The sequence below is a fragment of the Mastigoproctus giganteus genome, chromosome 4 (assembly GCF_048544385.1).
Source record: "Mastigoproctus giganteus isolate SK-2022 chromosome 4, ASM4854438v1, whole genome shotgun sequence".
NCBI classification, from domain to species: Eukaryota; Metazoa; Arthropoda; class Arachnida; order Uropygi; family Thelyphonidae; genus Mastigoproctus; species Mastigoproctus giganteus.
Genome location: NC_143578.1, coordinates 61,815,067 through 61,834,398, shown reverse-complemented (window position 1 = coordinate 61,834,398; position 19,332 = coordinate 61,815,067). Strand labels below are relative to the sequence as shown.

General features: G+C 39.4%; 1 protein-coding gene across 2 annotated transcripts in view; it reads right to left on the bottom strand.

The window, feature by feature from the left end:
* The window catches only part of LOC150086778 (uncharacterized), a 236,181-nt gene that overhangs the window by 197,851 nt on the left and 18,998 nt on the right, over nt 1-19,332 (bottom strand). Inside the window, exon 1 of one of the 2 annotated variants that reach the window (XM_090371569.1) lies at nt 2,616-2,874. The exons of the other annotated variant lie outside the window; for it this stretch is intronic. Within the exon in view, the coding sequence (XP_090227695.1) occupies nt 2,616-2,868 (253 nt within the window). The 5' untranslated portion in view covers nt 2,869-2,874. Of the gene's footprint in view, nt 1-2,615; nt 2,875-19,332 lie in introns of those variants that run through there. 2 annotated transcript variants of the gene reach the window in all.

Here is a 19,332-nt window from a genome sequence, read left to right as displayed (position 1 = left end):
AGAGCAAAGAACCGCTTTGCAGTAATCTAAAGATCGCCAAATGAAGCAGCTCACCTTAGGATATGGTGTTGTAGGAACTGGTCACTTCTTGGAATTTTAATTTCAATATGATGTAGCTGGAGGATCAACTCGTGCAGCAAGGATCATTCAAAAAAATGTTGTTGGAGCTTTTCACTGCATGGTGGAAATTGTTTTCAATATGATATTGCCATGGTTCACGTTTTTAGGAAGAATACAGTGTTATGCACTTCATTTCAATTTTGATATGGAATAACCATGCGACTTTTGCCTGTTGAAATTAGAAACGAACGAGTATTTTATATCAGCAGAGCATACAGCACATCCAAGAAGGCCATTGAACTTTCTCCTGTCTATTTAAATATACCGTACAGGTATAATTAAGTACTCACTCAGTATGCGTAAAGAAATACACATATTTATAAAATAAATCTGCAGCCATTGTCAGTCCACTGCAAGATGGAGGCCTCCTCAACAGAAAATTGACCATAATCTGCCACGCTGATCCAGTGCAGGTTGTCAGATCAGGATTCAAGATACTGACTACTAAATACTACCGTATTTAGCAATCAGGGGCTTGAATCCCGATCAATTCAAAGACCGTATGCTGTACAGTATATCTACTTAATAACATGTTTATATACAGTCATGTTTAAAACGACATACCTTTGTAAACAACAATTAACGGATACATCACCATAAAATTATTAATTTTAAGATTATCAATAATTTCTTAGATCACTGCTAAAAGTATAGAAATCTTAGTGGGACGATATTTAAAAAATTCGTATTTTGATCGGACCATTTTTAAACAATACCCGTGGACTCTTCAAAAGGTTAAATATATTTGATCCAGCATTTACAAAGTTTGGACTCCACTTAAAAAATTTAGGCTTGACCCTGCGACCAAGAATTATCCACAGTAGATCTTGTTTTGTTGTTGACCCTCTGGCTCTTTGTGATGACCCCATATTTCATTCATAATGATAAAATTGGATAAAAGGTTCTCAGAGTTTTTAAGTAATTCCTACCATGCCGTTGATATATGCTTTAATCCTTTTGTCAAAATCGTTATCTATCTTGATTCTATGTATAAAAAACATAAACCCCCGCGAATCTTTGTCAGAAGTTTCAGATTCAAACTGCCTTGGGCAGGAACACAAAGGACGAAAATATTTGAGGATTATTCCTCAAGATGCAGTTCTGAATATGAAATTCCATGACTCCAACGGTGACTTCACCACTCTGAATATAGAAACTCCCTCTCACTTGTCCATAATTTCATTGGTCACATGAAAGGCCATAATTTCAATCTTCCAACATCAACAATTTGCCGATTGACTCAACCACACAGCCTTAACAATCCAAGTACCTCATCTTCAAATAAAGAATTGTGAATACCATTTGAAAAAGTTTCTGTTCTGTCACAAAATAAGCTAATTATGAATTGAATCAAATCCTCTACCACTAATATCTGTATCAGTTCAATATCTCATTATGTAATTAACAATCCAATTATCGCTATAAGAAATAAATTAGTAAAACCATACAATCCAACACACAGGTCCTCAAACAACATTAACAGCCCAAAATGTAAGTCCAAAATTTTAATTTTATTAGTAGACAAAGCATGAAGTCTACAAGCTGTATTAATATAGTTCATCTCCCTATTTTGCTGGATGAAAAACATACGCCAGCTAACTCGACTACCATGATAACTTCAGACCAAATCAATCTGAGAAATGTTTTATCATTTTTCTAACCACGTCTCCAAATTACTCAACAAATTCCCCATTAACTAAAGGTACAGTTCTTTTGTAAGTCCAAAGTGGGAGATTCCAACCGTACATAATAGGTTTAGATTGTGGTAAATCCTTTTTCAGAGACCGCTATCGTTCTTACCATTGGTTTTCTTAACTAAACATGACTTAGATATACAGTCTGCTTTTAAGAAACGGAAGTTAGGTGAAGAAACAGGCAGAGAGAGTTACAAAGCCTCCCTATTTTCTTGAACACCACATAATCCATCGAGAAGTAGTATTTCAAATTAAATTGTGTTCAAGGCAACAGAGAGCAGCTGCACAGTTTCTAAAAGCCATGTCTTCAGGACGCAAATATAAATGGAGTCAGAGTTGCCCTCACCGAGGTAAACAAGTGTATTAGCTGGGAGATAGCGATGATGGAAAAGAAAGGATTTATTCAAGAGCCTGTACCAACCAATAAACCAAAGAAATTTCATTTGTACAAGCAACTGAACACAAGCTATAGCAAAACAACTCAATTTATGTACCAAACATCTCCAAAATAAAAATATTCATTAATGCGTTTAAGTGATACATTTATTCTTTGGAACTATGGCAGATGAAATTTATATTATCATTAGTTTAACTCAAATATTTATTAACAACCTGATTTCGAGCTGTATTTTATATAACTTATAGTTTTTCATTATTGGTTGAGAATGCGGGGAAGGAGGGATAAGAATATTTTGTCCAAGAAAAACAGATGGTAAAGACAGGGGAGATATTATGCAAATCATTGTAGGCAAAGAGATTCACGTACAGAATAAGAAAAGAAAGCTAAAACATTGTCGTTACCTCTGTTTGAAGGCTTTGAAGATGGCTGGACATCACTTTCGATAATTGGCGAGATGGAAATTTCCTCTTCCAAAGAACTTCCACTTCCGGAAGAAATTAGAGATTTTGTGTCATTTTCGTTCGTTCTGGCTTGGCGGTATGACCGCCTGGACCACTTATTCCACTGGGAATGTCGGCACGTCAGAGGTCTGGGGCAATCCATGACCCTTGAATGGAAAGGAGACACACAGCGCTCGGCCATGAGATTCGACATGGAAGTAAGTCCTTGGACTGAAAACACAAAATCAGGGTTTTTAAGGAGAAATACCAGAGGAGAGAGCAGCATGCAAACGCTTCATAGTGGGATCATAAGAGACAGCAGATTCGGAGGAACATCACGAATTCACTAAGAAGCTACCTCGAAGAAAACATGAGAGAGCTCAGTTTCTAAAGGTCTGTGGGATAGAACAGACGGGGCAAAGCACGACAATCCGAGTACAGAAACATCACGGCACGAAACCAAACATCCTCCTTACTTTCGTCTCCTATCAACTAAACACAACTGCCGGTGTTTCCACAGTCTAACACCTGAAGCGCTGGTAGCGGTGTTTCCTCTCTCATCGTACTCTACTCGTCCTTCGGTGTATCACGGGCAAATCCAACGATGCTCTGATGACGTCATGTGGCGGGGGCGCAATACTTTTGATAAATGAAACGTGCCAGGCTTACAAGCGGTTGTAGACAGACCAGGGGAAAGAGAGAAAATTAAAGCATAACACAGTTCAACGAATATATACGAGCGTGTGGATTGGTCACACATCTTATTTATGACAGTAAAATACTGTTCGAAAAGAATTAAACAGAATACTGGAATGCTGAACTGAGCAATCCAGGAGAACTCAAATAGGTGCAGAAAAGAGACACGCGCAAGAATTGTTGGAATATTATAATAGATGTTTGGATATTACGGAATTGAATTATCGTGTTGTTGTTAAATAAATGTTCGTTATAAAGAGATCATATCATTAATGAGAGAAAGGAAGGGACACTTGAGTTACTCCAATAAATGATGGATGAAACTGGGTGGGTTAGACCCAGCTTTACTATCATGACTTTTTTATATCTTTGTGGCCCATAAAAATTCCTCCTGTCATCGATGGGACTCGAACTCGGGTCTTTCCCATCCGGTGTGGGGAAGACGGGGATTCTACCAACTGTGCTACCCACGAGGGCAACATTTTAAGTAATAATTATCTATTCTGTAGAGGCACCAACACAAAGTATCTCGATGCTGTTTTTATTTATCGTATTTTGTGCTAGAATTTAGTTCCTATTTTTTTAATCCCCTTTATGTTCGTTGCTTTATAAAGTTAATATTTTCTGGGGATGTCATATGGCTGGATTTCCTTTTATTGGTTATTTTACTGAAGTTAACCTTAGGAGGAGAAGGCAAAACGCCCAGAATACCATTTTTTTTCAGGGATATTTCATCTGATCGATTTAGGTCTAATACTATTTCAGGGTTTGTCTATTCTTGGCAGTACTATCACTCTTATTACAAGGACTATGAGTGTCTTATCAACACCAATGTTGTTAAACTTACAGCTTGTAGTTTGATAGCCTCAAATGGGCAAACTTTCAGGAATGTTATACCATTTAGAGGACTGATCCCAGTGCATTCAAAATTAAACGGCATTACCTTCTTTTGCAGATTATACGAAGTGGTAGCAAATACATTTCTAAATCGAGATTTAAAGAATGGATGAAGAGGATTGTTGTGCCTCAATCATGGAGTATTCTCTAGCTGATAAGGAACAATATGATAATCAACAATGGCTCTCTGTTGTCTAACTTCTCCACTAATTCTGGTGTTCCGCAAGGGTCAATTCTTTCTCCCACTCTTTTCCTCTTGTATATTAATTACCTTCTTCCATTGACAGGAAAATGCTACCAACTTCAGTTTGATGAGTTGGTGTTTTGTGCTGTGCTTGGAAAAAATGTTTTAAGAATTAAAGCATTTTAATTCACGTAGCCAGTTTCTGTCATAACTTAACTTGAAGATGGCAAATCATTAAGTAAACTATTTAGGTGAATCCCTAGGCATAACAATTTTATACTTTTTTTTTAATTTTATCCAAAATCTTGATTCATAGGGGTGAAAAAGAAACCAACCAATATGGCAAATAGAAATTAGTCTGCCTTTTTTGTGAATACATGCGTCTTTCTTATATTTCCAGTACTATTTATGGATCCGTAGTGACGCAAGTCTCATGTTTAAATTATACAAAGGGCCTTTCAACTTCAGTATTTGAATTTTAAGAGAATAACAGCGAAACTGCAAACAGACTGTCATTCTAAGATTAATCTAAATTTATGCCACTTAGCTCTGGCTACACTAGCACTCTTTGGTGAAAAAATTACAAAAACAAAAGCCCAACTTGATTCAAATATCCAGACTTTACCTATAGCAGATATCTGACGTAGTTATGACAACGAAGAAAAAAGAAATCTTGAGCATACAAAATCTTAAACAGCATGCAGTCTACGTTAAACATTTAACAGAAATGAAAGGGAAATAAAATACTGCAATATTTTGTTTTCCCCTTAAGTTCTATTTGCAGAGAGAAAGAACAGAGTTTTCCTTTCAGGTTTATTTGCAAAATGCATGAGATTGTATTATAATATTTTGGAAAAAAAAGGATAACGTATGGAAGCGGAAAAATAATAAAAAAAACAATTTTTAACTAGGATTTGAATCTTAGTAAGAAACGGAAGTAAGTTCAGAACAGTAAAGTGATGCCTGAAGGCACCGTGCTAATGTACAAAAAATATATATCGTAGGTGGTGGTGTTAATAACAGAATGGTTAAAAGGATGTAGAAAAAAATGGAAGAATTCTTCAAGAGCCAAGACTCGTTGTAACAAAAGCGCTATGGGAGCAAATGCAAATAGACAAGAGGCTGGTCTTATAAAAGAACGTAGCTTTGATGAGAAAGACAGCGGTTTTGCAGTCGTGCTCGTTGTAGACTCTGAAATACCACTCTGCAGAACGTACTTCTGTTTTTGCCACCAAAGAAAGTTGAAATTACATTTGATGCCAACAAGAAATAGTCAGACTAAAAATTTCCTAGAAAAAATACAAATAACGATGAAAAAAGAAGAAACTTTCCCAAAAGACATTGAGAAAAGACTTTGTACCCTTCAATGAAATTTTAAATTCATAAAAATGTCTGTTTACAGCAACTGGATACGACTCCATTAGTTATAAAGATGGACATTGTGTAAATTCAAGTTATGGTTCTACTTGAGCACTCATCAGCCTTTTTCAATCCACCGCAGGATGGAGGCCTCTCCAGAAACTTTCCAGTTCCTTGGGCATTAACAAACTACAATCTGTAATATTCAACATATAGCTGAACATTTCTATTAACAACTCAATTTTTTCCATCAACCATTACGCTCTTTTCTCCCGATAGAGTTGATGGTTTTCATCATTACTTTTACTGTGCGCTGGTTCTTTGATAAAGAACCAGTTCTTCAGGGACACTTTACCACAGTAACAATCGTTTCCTAATGATAAAATTACCGCACTTAACAAAACACTTTAATTAACACTGCCTAAAAGCATTTCTTTTTCATGTCCTTCGTCTGGTAAAAACTAGTTTTAACTTTTCTGAAATTGGGGCTTAGAAGTACGGCGGGAGTGGGAAAACAATTTATTCGAGAGACTCGAACTTAGAAGTTTAATTTGCCTTCACTAGTAATTAAAATAACGATGGAATCAGCCATAAGTGGTGCACGTTTTGGAAAGGCTTTTGCCCATTATATCCTATCTCCAGGTGCATTTAACCAACTGATTTATTAATGGAGTTCACTTAATACCCGTACCACGCATATTTTAATGACAGCGAGAACTTTTTTATTGCATCTTTATGCTTTTGTTTCCGTCTATATATGCGTGCGCATTCCTGTGATGCAAAAGTTTTATTCGTATAAAAAGAATAGAAAACTGTCTGCAGAAGATAATGATTTAACAGAAAGAGGAACAAAAAAGGGAAAAATTGTTAAATTTTTGGATATTTTTATCATTTGACACCGCTGTTGATGTATGTGGGTGTTGTGCTTTTAAGGGAAATCAGCGGCTTAGACCATATCCCCTGAGATCGACTAACTTGGCCACGTTGTGCAAGAAAGCCCATAAAAATTCCTCACATTATTAAGGGGTCTTTTACTGGTGTAGGAAGAATGGTGATTATATCAAGAGGGCAACACTTGACCGCACTCGAATCTTAATGGTGTTATCAATCTCACATCGTAAACTACTACAGTGATTGTGTTGGAAAGTAATTCTAAAGTAACCCAGCGAATCCTTGCTGCCTAACTTCGAAACCATCTGCCGAAATCTCTGTAGGAAGACACAAAGGAAATTACGTTATATTTTCTTTGTTGATTATAATCTTGGAAGATTACACTGCGTGGTAGGATTAACACCAACATGCCCTTAGAGAAATCAAGGAACTGACATATGCATTTGAAGTGTCTACTTGAATATTTAGAACTGTGATTACCTTCACAACTGTAGACTTCAAGACTTCACCTGTTAAGTATGTTTTATTGATTACGTGTCTTAAATACTACCTCTAAGTTTGAAGAAGTGTTTAATTTTGCTGAGGATATTCTCAGAGTAATCGGAATAGTGTCTGGAACAATACAGTTTGATTGTTTTGTTTTTGCGCTAACCATGTCTAAGAGGTGTCATTCAGCTTGCCTATTCTGCTCGATTATTGTTGGTTGGTTGTCTGTTGGGTTTTTAGCAGAATCGGCAACTAAAGCCATGTTGCTCCGTTTATATTTTCTGTAAATTATGTGTCTTCTGAGGTCGATTTTCTGTTTGCTGGAGAAAAAACCCGAGTTTTCGGGAGAAAAACCATGGTGCCTCGTCTGAGACCGACTAACTGGGACACATTGTAAAAAATACCCATAAAAATTTCTCCCGTCATCGATGGGATTCGAACTCAGGTCATTTCCATCCGAGATCCTACCAACTTTGCTACCCACGACGGCTTTGTTTGTTTGATTAAAAAACCAGTTTTTAGAGGGTCACCCGCAAAACTACCTCCGAGACCGAATAAGAAAGACCGAATTTTGGATGAGCTAAGTTTAGAGTACAGAGAGTTGGGATGCAAAGTGTCGTTAAAGTTTCATTTCTTACATTCCCATTTAGACTTTTTTCGTGAAAACTTGGGAGCGGTCTCCGATGAACACGATGAAAGGTTTCACCAAGATATTCCTCAAATGGAAAAAAAAGATACCAGGGAAAATTTTGGCAAACTACTGTTGGGAGTTCCCGAATCATTTTGTGGATTGTTGGCGTGGGATGTCTATTTTTATAGCACTGCTCTGGAATTAGCAGACATTTCGTGAGGCACCATCGGCCATAGCAACAGCAATCAATTTCTTAAAAAAATAAAAAACCTGATGCAATTGGGCTGCAGAGAAATGTGTTCTACTCTTCTGTCCTACAGGGAAATACTGGTTCGGTCGTTTCTTCCTGTGCGGAATCGAAAGGTTTGGATTTGAATCTCATCAAGATGGGTAAAATTTTTATGAGCCTTTTACACCAAATATTTTTTTTATAAAACCTAGCTTGATGTGCAATTGTGGTAAATAGATTTTTGACTTCTCCACCAAAAGAGGATATGCTACAATTTTCTGGCCTGGTGTAATTTCTAAACCGTCTGGCCATTTTTTTACCCTGTAGTGGCAATCCTTCGCTCGGCTGTCCCACTCGCATTAAAAAAGCAGCAACATTTAGTGTAGCCACCTTGCAATCCAGTCAACAAAACTACAACTTTTAGGTCGGCACAGATACCTCATTTGTATTCTTGATAGCATATTTTTTCGAAAAGAACCTGTAGTTTCTTTCATGTGAACTGCATAAGCCAATGGTATAGATAGATACTTATTTCCATTATGGAGTAAAACTGCTTTAAAACTGACCTTGGATGAATCAATGAAGAGCCTTCACTGCTCGGGGACCTGCTCCAGATATAATTCTTTCATTAATTCCTGGACATTATTAAAATAAACCAAAGCACCATCCATGGAATAATAGGTCGTTATGTTAGATTGCCTCTTCCTATAAAAACACACCTTGAAGCCCTTTTCAAGAAGATTCCACTGCTGAAGCCGTGGTCCTAGTAATTGAGCCTTCGTTTTGAAGAGGTCCAAATCGTTCAAATTTGACTGACTGATTAGATGTGGCTTTGTAGTATCAAGGGTTGAAAAGTCTGGATCTGTACTCGTTCTGGGTTCTGCATCTTCTGGAGACTCCTTTTCTGATCCTGGATCAGAGTCAAGCCCATTGGTTTCTGGTGGCTTTGGCACTGTATCATCGTGAGGAACCGGCCTTAGAGCAGGAGGTATGTTGGGATACTCTACTTTATTCTTGGATTTCCCAGAAAAACCTGAAATATTGGTCATGGAAAAGTAACAATCGTTTATGTGGTCTCGAGGTTCCACCGAAACAGCAAAAAGGCATCGATTTATGACTACCTCTAAGCCAGCCCGTTAATGTCCTTGAACATAAATTACATGAAATCTTTGGAGCCCATTATCTTGATTGCTTTAACTAACTGTTTGGCCAGTCTCAATCTGATATGGAGTGTTGGTACCAAGGCTTTCTTGGAATCTAAGGATTATTTACCATAATGTGTGCGCCGGGCTGCAACTCAATTACGGCACACCATTCTCTTCTCCTGTAGTGCTGTTCTGATATCCCGACATCTTGAAATCCCCACTTATACTGATCATACATGATCTCTCGCATATTTCTGTAGTCTTCTTTAATGTGAACAGGTTGGGAAGTAGGATTCAATGGATGTACATTCGCATTTTGATGCAATACGGCTTTAAAACTTACTTGAACCGTCTATAAAAAGACACTACTATTCTGAATGGAGACCCATACCAATTTTTCAAAGACCAATTAAAATAATAGCAGTTACCATTGCAATTCCAGTTCCTGTAAATATATGATAAACGGCTGTAAATAAATTTCATTATTTGGGGTGTTTATTGACCTCCTTTGAATTAAACAGATAACCCAGTTCAGATCACTGTACATGTGGTTATTCGCACCAACGAAGGCATCTCAGTAAATCCTATTTGCAACTCTAACAGCCTAGCGACACTGCATACGTTGTGCACTTAAACATCGTAGCTTCAAGAAATTTAGAGGAATCCTCGCATAACAAACACCCTTCCAAAACTTGTTTGAAGCAAACCTAAAACCCGATTCTTTATTTGATGTTGCTAATGGCAACATAAGTTGATTAGAAGAGGCCCCTAATGTATTGTTTCTCCTAATTCCCCTTCTCTCAACTCAGCTAATACTCAATTAACGCTTTCAGCTATATAGGAAAGGACGTGAGCTCAGGCGGTAAGGAGATCCTCTTTACTGCTGAGCTTCTTGAGGATTTTAAATTATACTCTGCAGAAACCTGGTTAATTCCCCCTTTCTGAAGAAGAGTGTCACTGTCAGATGAAACGTTTTAGTCTACAATCTGTCACAACTCATTTAAAGGTTACACTGTGAGAACCCAGCAAAATTAACAAATTTAATGTTTTTTTAACAATAGATTGTATTTTAATACATTTGTGAAACGTGTTTCAAAAAACTCGCTGCCATATTAGGGTTACCCGAGAATAAATATGAGTGGATAATTTTATTCTCGGGAAGGAAAATCCTTGCTATCCTCGCCTGAGACAGATTAATTCAGCCACGAACAGAAAACAGCCCATAAAAGTTCCTCGTGTCATTTAAAGGATTCGAACCAGGACTTTTTTCATCCGGTGTGGAAGGATGGTGGTTATATCCACTATGAAACAGCAAGGACTAAAAGAAGTCATAATAAATCAAGCAGAATTCTGAAATGCTAAAAAATGTAAAAAAATCACCACCGCTTCAGCAGGGAGGATAATTCTGATGATTTGAAGTCACTATGGTAGTCCCCTCGAAAAAGACAGAGTATCCCCTGTTATCCTTATATTTATCCCTTGATATATTGAAGTTACAATTTAATTCACGTAAAATATTACTAATTTTGTTTGATGTTATGCAGTTAAGAGTTAAAAGAATGAAGATTACTAGATTAGGAGTTACTTAAATTAGAATTGCCATTAGCAGATGATGCTAGAAAGCAAGCTTATAAACCATCAGCCAAAAAAAAAAAAAAAAGAAAAACTAAACCATTCCCGTTTCACCTATCCATCCCCTCCAGCATGTTTGTTTAGCTCTTCCTTGAACTTATTCAAGCTATCCACTTCCACAACAACAAAATGGAGATTGTTTGTTCCAGCAATCAACCGCTCGCTAGCTTCCGCACATCTGTTCTACAATTGTCCTTCCTGAATTTCAATTTATGTCCCCTCATGTGCGTAGTTTGAGCAAGGGGACAAATCCCATCGGCGGCATTGAACTTGCTCAATCATTGAAAGCCTTAAACCTCGATAGGATCACCTCGCAGTACACCAGATGTTGCAACTTTCAGAATTGAAGCCCTTCTTAAGAGCACCCCTTTGTTCTCACCCTTTTCCGTACCAGCAGCTCTACGTCCATCATAAAATGGAGCCCCCACACCATTACACAGCCCATCATCTCAGAAAAGATCTCTCCTCATCGAACCCTTGCTTTGACTGAAGTATAACTGCACTGCAGTCTGTATGGTCCTGCATCACTTCTTTAACCAGTGACTCCATTATATTCCCTGAAATAGAAATTAAGCTTAACAGGTGCGTAATTAATAGTGTCACCTTTTCATCCCACCGACTTTGTGAATTGCGGACACATTCTCACATCTCCAGTCCACAGTGACCTCCGCTGAATCCAAGGATGCTCTCATAATTATGGATAAGGGTTTGCTTACTTCCTTTGCCGCCTCCTTTAATATAACTAGATAAATTCCATCCACCCCAGGTGCCTTTCTTAGGTTTAACTAAAACAATCTCTCTTCCACTTTGCTCTCAGTTATTGCAAAATCATTTATCTCACTGTTAGAGTTTGATAAACTTCTGGCGCCTCCTTCCCTAAATAATTTCTTATGTGCGAATGTAGATGCAAAATACTCATTCAGTTTGTCAGCAACCTGAGCAGGATCATCAAAAGAAAAGCTGTCGATATCTAGTGGACCAATTTGATTCATCCTCTTCCTTCTAGTGTTTACATAAGACGTCTTTGCTGTTTTTCTTTGCATCCTTTTCCAAAGAAAAGATTTCTCGTAATCTGCCTTCGCTTGCCTAACCTCCTTTGTGACTTGATTGCAGACTAGCTTATTTTTCTTCTCTGCAACGAATCTTATTAGTTCATATGAAAAAAGAGCCGAGTATCATTAATTCCTTGAATGCTTTCCATTAAGAATTTGTTGTTGGTAACATCATTAGTTAGTCTCACTGTACAGAATTTAAAATCTGTCTTAGACCACTGTCGTCACCTTTAAGAAAGCAAAAACCATTCCCTTTACCCTTGATGGCAGTTATTCTCTTTTTGCCTCTCAAACATACTGCTGTAGAAAACAATGATCCAATCAATCCTCAATATTCTTGCTAGTGTGCTAGTGACCAATCCAAAAGTTCCAATGAATATCTCGGAAGTTAAAATCCCCCGTTATAACATTCTGATTTTTTAACCCCCTTTATTTCTCCGTACGGCTGTTCGTTGTACTCATCGGAGTCATTAGGCCTCCGATGTGTCTGCATCTGATACCTTGGCCAGCACATCCACCTTTTCTTGTTCCTCTAAATGTCGATATTCAAGACGCATGCTCCTCACACGTACTTCAAGACTCCTGTGGATAGCAAAGCAACATCTCCTACATATCACCGATAAAAAGACAACCGTGAAGTACATTAAAAAGTGACCTTTACTCTATGCTGCTGAAATTTGGGACTCAGTGGCACCGTCAATAAAGAAATTACTCTTTGTAGCAGAATCCTGGCTCCTAAACTGGGCCAGGAGGAAGCATAACCTTTCAGTTGTGCTTCATAGCTTGCCGACTCTCTCGTGATATTACGTGTTTCCCACCTTGATCAACGCCTCGAGGATTCCCCACCTGGCTGAAGGATTCACCCTGCTGGCCTAAGGGTCAATCCCGAGCTATACCCACGTTCAGCACGGCTCTATCTTTCGGACAGGTTCCTCCCTCAGCAGATGCTCAGACTCAGAATCTTGACGCCGACCTGAAGAAATTCGCTGTTGATCGCAGATAGTGTAAAGTGTATTCGTGTCAAACGGCATCAGGGGTTTCCCCCCATCTCCGCGTAGTATACATTGTCATGTGGAACAGAACACTGTTGAGGCCAGAGATTTAAAAGTGTATGGATATTGTACATGTGTACTGTCGTGTACCGTTGTTCATCTGGTCATTTAGCCGCTGGACCCCTACTAAGGCCCAACGTTGCCCACACTCGGCCCCGTGGAGGCAGACCAGGTACACCAGTATTACAATTATTTACTCTGGCAGGCTCTGCCACCTAATTTCCTGAGATTTCAGTGGCTAGGGCCTATTTAAAAAAAAAAAAAACAAAATTGGGGTAGACGCTAGAGGTTTAGATAAGGCCGATGTAGGTTTTAAATGAATGTTAGGTTAATTTTTCACATTGGAGTTTAGCAGCTTGCAGTTGGGACATTCACGGTCGGTTGGTAAAGGTAGAGTGGGGGAAGACTGAAGGTTGGGGGGAACAGGTAGAATTATGGGAACCAAAGAGAAGGCGATTCCAGGAGTGTCAGTGGAGCAAGCCCCACCAGGGGAAGAAGGGGGAGGCGATGAGACAGAGGCCCATCTCTTCCCTCTCCCTGCCTAGGGATGGGGTTTTAAAAGTGAACTGGGCAAGGGTGTCCAGTTCAGAAAGCCAGGCGGCGTGCTGCAGCAGAGCTGCTGTGGTCATATCCAGTCGTTGCGTCGCACATGGGAGAAAGATTCCCGTCCAGAGAGATCATTGTCTAGTAGGAGTCCGCATTGATGGTGAAGGATCGTCTATCATTCGCAATGGATGTTCAATCCTGGGAGGGAGAGTGAGGTCCCACCCTAACGGTCATAGTTTGGTTCAGTTTGGATGCTCATGTGCAGGGAGCCCTGAGCTAACGGCGTGCATCATTGATTGCAATTTGTGTTCTCCTTCTTGCAAATAAGTCTTGTGCAAATTTGGCGAGCGCACTATATATTCATCGAAGCTGTCCAGGAGATGGTGTTCCCGGTCCTGAGGTAAGTAAGTTAGTCTGGTGATTAGGATTCCACGTAGGTCGTCGTACAGCGGGCATTGGTGCATCAAATGTTGCCAGCTCTCGCGTTCCCCACATGGACAATGTGGGTCCTCCACAAGCCGAAAGGCTGTAAGTTTTTCACTGAAAGGTCCGTGACCCGTCAGGAGATAAGTGGAGTGCAGTCCTGGGTGGAGCCAAGGCGGTGATTTAGGGTAAACTTTGTGTATGTCTGGAAGAAATTTCCTTGTCACTTCTCCTTTGCTGCTGTTTGTCCAACGGGTTTGCCATTCTTGCTTCAGATGCCCCAATAATCGGGTATTTTCGGTTTTTCTGTCATTTGTAGGTTCGATGGTGTACCCCATGAATGTGATGGGCATCCCTTTAGATAGGTAGTATGACAGGCCACACCTTGATCGCAGATAGAGGGAAAAAATAAATTAGCCATAAATTATCTGCACTTTCATCTGCTTCTGTTTAATTGAGCTTGTTATGTTATATCGAGGTTACACCAGCTCAATCAGACCTAACCCTTGTGAGGAGTTCTCTCCTTTTTATTGCAATATATTTTCATTTGTAGATCGTTTTGTTTTCGTTTGAGAATCCCGGAAGTACCGGGAGGCTGTGAACTCATGGCCGTGAAGGGCATCCTGCAATATTTTGCAATAAAGGTTATCTCCCTATCTCTGTATGGTAATTTAGCCAGTCTTCCACAAGTTTGGAGAGGTCTCAATTCGATTCACGAGGAAATTTCTAAAGTACTCTTCAATCACAGCTGTAATTAGGCAAAGGGAGTTCGATTTTCATCCCGCAAACCGTATTTCCTTTCAATACACTATATTGACATGCTCCTGTACTGTTAAAATAATAATTTGAATCTGTTGGACAGTAGCGTGATATCCACGCAACTTGTGAAGAAAAATAGGGAAGGTCATTCTGTGGAGAGACAATGGCGACAAGTAATAAACAAGTCTGCCTTCACTGTTTGCCTACAAAGACTACAAAACAGCTCTGGGCACTTTTCACAGCAGGAAGCTTGCCATTCTATTTAAATCGTTGGCCCATATAACGGATTCTAATATCATCTTGCTTGTACATTGATACAAAACCATCCATGTTTCCAGTTGTATAATTACTCTTTAAATTATCCCTCGGTCCATAATAAATATCTGTCTTGTGTGCTTCTTATCTCAAAATATTCCCCTTAGATATGGTGGTCACATCTCAATTAGACACCACGGATTATTCTAATTTCCTAAATACATTCTCTCGCTCACGGATATTATGCTAAAACATAACCTGGCTCATTGCCTACAATCTGTGTGTGTAGCTTAATCTCTTCTTGTTGGGTGCGTAATTAACTGCCACAAATCCCCACAGATGGCGAGTTTCGGATACAATGATGAATAGATTCATGACTAGATATAACTGGAAGTTACGTTATAATGATGGCTTAAATACCACCGAAACTGCCCAGTAGAAGAGACAATTATTGTGATTATCCACGAACATATTTAAGCATTTCATTATTTATTTATTCCTTCAAGGCATTCAGAGAAATGAGCGAATGACATCGACGAACTACCAATTAACAACGTGGAAATTATACACTCACTGACTAAAAAATTAGAAACCATTTGCAATTTTCGTCAACAGATAATTAAGCGTAGCTTATGTCAATGTAAGTTGTCACATGGAATGATCACAATGTTCCTTGGTATCAGATAATTATAGTACGCTTTCTGAGGCTTCTCAGTCGATCCCAGTCATGAGGAAGACAGGTGATCTTTCCGATTTCCAGAAAGGTGTTATTGTTGGAGCACGTTCAGCAGGCGCTACAATTGAGAAAACAAGGGAAACTTCTCTAAAGTATACAATCGGTGGAAGACGAAAGCATAATTCAACTCTAAAAATAAGAAGTGCGGCAGGAAGTCGAAATTGCAGGAATTTAAAGCGAATTGTACGTCAGAATATAACGTCCAGTGCGCAGCAAATGGCTTAAAAATTCAATTTAGGCAAAAAAAAGACCCATTTCAACCGAACTGGGTGGCGCAAGTTGAAGAAGCTGGGATTTGGTAGTCGTGTGTCTGTTTTTGACAGCCCGATTGGTCCCGTATTTTAATCATTTGTATTACCGGGGGGTACCTCTTTCTGCGTGCTGCGATTCAGAAATAATCATAAAGGCGGAGGTGTCTATTTTCGTCAACCATCCTCTTTACACTCTGTTATCAGGTGTTCGACCAAAAATCTGAATACGAAGCTCTCTCTCTCAGATATAGTTATTCGCTAGTTGACATCACTGCAATTTACGTTCCTCGACCTCCGAAACATGACATTTCAAAAGGCAGTAATTAGATTATCGGTCATCAACATTCATCAGCATTGCAAGTCGTCTGTTGAGATTTCAATCTACCTGCTCACATGGCAAACACCTCAAAAGAACTTGCTTTCAGTTAGTCAATAACTTTCCCAATAGAGGTAAATCTTGTTATCTTCTCGGTAGCACAGCGGTTATAATCCTCTCAACACCGGATGGAAAAGGCCATGGTTCGAATCCCGGCAATGACACGAGGATGCTTCATGGGTCTTTTTACTCCAGGGATAAGTTAGTCTACCTCAGGCATTGATAGCAAGATTCCTGCCCAATTTAAATTCTGGTCTTTCATCCAGCAAAACAGGCAAACCCACCAGAGAATTCACGCAATTTATAGACATAATTCGACTAATATAAAAGCGAACGTAGAGATCGTGAAGTTCAAAGCAACGCGTATGTATGACGCAGGTAGCAGGCTTCTGTCTCACTGAAACTAACTTCAGAGTGAAATGAGATTGCAGAGAATGCCGAGACGATCGTTCGACACCGATAACGGGAAGGGTGGATTATCAGCATTCGAGAAGCTGGATGGTCGTTCGTCTGTAGTGGGCGGTGACAATACCACGGGGTGTTGGCAACAATGGCTGCGAGAAGGAACGACTGTTCGTCTTATATTTCCGAAGGTTTACACCGCACCTACAATCACTCTGGCTACTGTCCAACGAGCTGTAGCATCCCATAACCCATCGAACCACTGCATGCCGAGTGGCAGAAGGGGGAGGCGCTGTGCATACCGACCATTGCATCGACTACTCCTGACTGCTTACAATGATCTTCAGCGATGAATCCCGCTCTACTTGGGGTCCGATGACCGACGCATATACATGTGACAATGACATTGTGAACGCAGTAATCCTAGAGCTATTGTTGAACTCAATACCGCATGCCCTACTGGCGTCATAGTGTGCGAAGCGATCAGTTTTGATAGTGTGTCGTCGTAGGTGTTTGTCAACGGTAAACTGATAACTCGTCGCTCTCTCCTTTCTTACGGGTGTGCCTGACTCCATTTTTCAGCAGGACAACGCCCAAACATATACACATACTCCATGAGTTTTCTCTGAGTGTCTTGCTCAGTCGGGTTTACGAATTTCTCCTACATTGAGCACTTGTGTGCCATGGGTGAACGCCATCTACAGAGCTACACACAGCCAACAGAGACCAAAGATGTTCTGCGGAACCAGCTGCAAGAGGCTTGGTAGAAACTTCCATAGGAAGCTATTCGACGCGTACGACTCCATACTAAGGAGATTAGCTCAATGTATCCAAAACGGTGGTGGACTTACAATGGACGTATCATAAAGATATCTCCATTGCAAGCATTATTTTGTGTGCTTAACTGTGTCCACACATATTGGTGTCTGCAACTGATGAGTTCCTTGGTCATCATTCCTCTAAATATCCTCTCTGTATTCCTGTTCCTTCAGGGTCCTGCAATTTTTTGTAAAAGTAATTTATAAAAGGTCATTAATGCGGTATAAGTATATGCTACCAAGAAAATTTCGACTGTGACCAACAGAACAACCCTTAAACCTACCTCAACTTTTATCAAGACTGTTGTTCGACTGCATGCTTAAGAACAGAAACAAGAAATAATTTATATAAATAAACGTTACAAAAATTCTGAATGTAAGAATGTAATTGGTGTCTGCAACTGATGAGTTCCTTGGTCATCATTTAAGATAGCATTTAAGGATAAATAAGAACAGATGGTAGGTGGTTATTCAGTGTCGAGAATGATAGACCTAAAGGTAAGTAAAAAAAGATTAAAAGAAAGTAAAGATCGACGCATACGAGTCAGATAGGAAGAAGCGAGTTATAATTGGGATCATTAGTACCAAAATAATTAAATGGAGAACTGATGGTTAATTTTATCCGAGAATTACAGTCATAATTATCTATCCATGATGATATGGCGTTTTGTATCTCCAGATGACTTTTTATGACCCATTTGTGGCCTTTTCCCCAGTAGTCTGGAGTTACAAATGCTAGGTTGTCCCAGACAATAATTATGACTGTGTCCAGGAGTAACAACCATAATTATCTCTCCGCCTACCATCTATTAGATTACTCGAGGAATTCTAGACATTATTATTATTCCTAATGCCTTTATTTTCTCCTATAATTTAACAGCTTTTTACGTCCCATTATCCTTTACTATATAGCCTTTGCACTTTTATAACGTTACCTTCCTTTTCTACTTATCAAAATCTTATATAAACAAAATCTTTATTTAACGCAATAGTGATACAGCAGTAATGCCAGGCATTTTACATTGGTTTGTGGAAAATGCCATTGGGGAACGGAGCCCACATCGAGAATTCTGGTTCATCCACCAGAGTCAATTCCAAAATAGGTTTTAAGGTTGGTTCCACGACCCCGCCACCTATTTACAATATTGTACAGATACCGGAAGAGAGAGATATTAATAGTATAATTAGTTATTGCTACTGGACACATTTCCCTCTCTTTCTTGGCCCCGAGTGCCAAGCGTTCCGTGACCAAGTGGTTTCTGTGCGTTCCAAAAAGCGTTATATCCAAAGAGCCTTTGAACAAATTATATTTCGTTCCAACTACCGTTTTCTTTATTTATAAATTACTGCAGTTCTTTTGCACTACAAGAAGTAGGCAAAGGTCCAGAAAGGGAAGCCACCTTTCTGTTTCTATTTCTAACAGTACTAACCAAATAGCTCAGCCGCTTGGTCACCTAGTGGCACTGCTTCTGCCTCCACGTGGCGGGGCCGGAAACCTGGGAGGTAAAGAAAACCCCCAGGGCCAAAAGGAGCAAAACATGGAATATGACAACTTCCCCCCAATTAAGACTGCAAATCTGAATAATACGGATTTGCATCAACCTGATATTGACTCTACCAATCCAAAGAGACTGAAGACGGATACTCCTCGAATTGAACACAGAAGTTTTCTGATTCTTCATTCACTGACAAACCAGCCCTTAGGCAATCTATCGCCATTTCTCATTCAAAAATGTCTTGAGAACGTAGCTGGTTCCCCGAAAATGGTGAGACGACTAAAATCTGGCGACTTGCTTGTATAGACCACAAGCTCTAAACACTCTGAGTCTCTACTTAGACTCAATTTATTTGGTGGAAT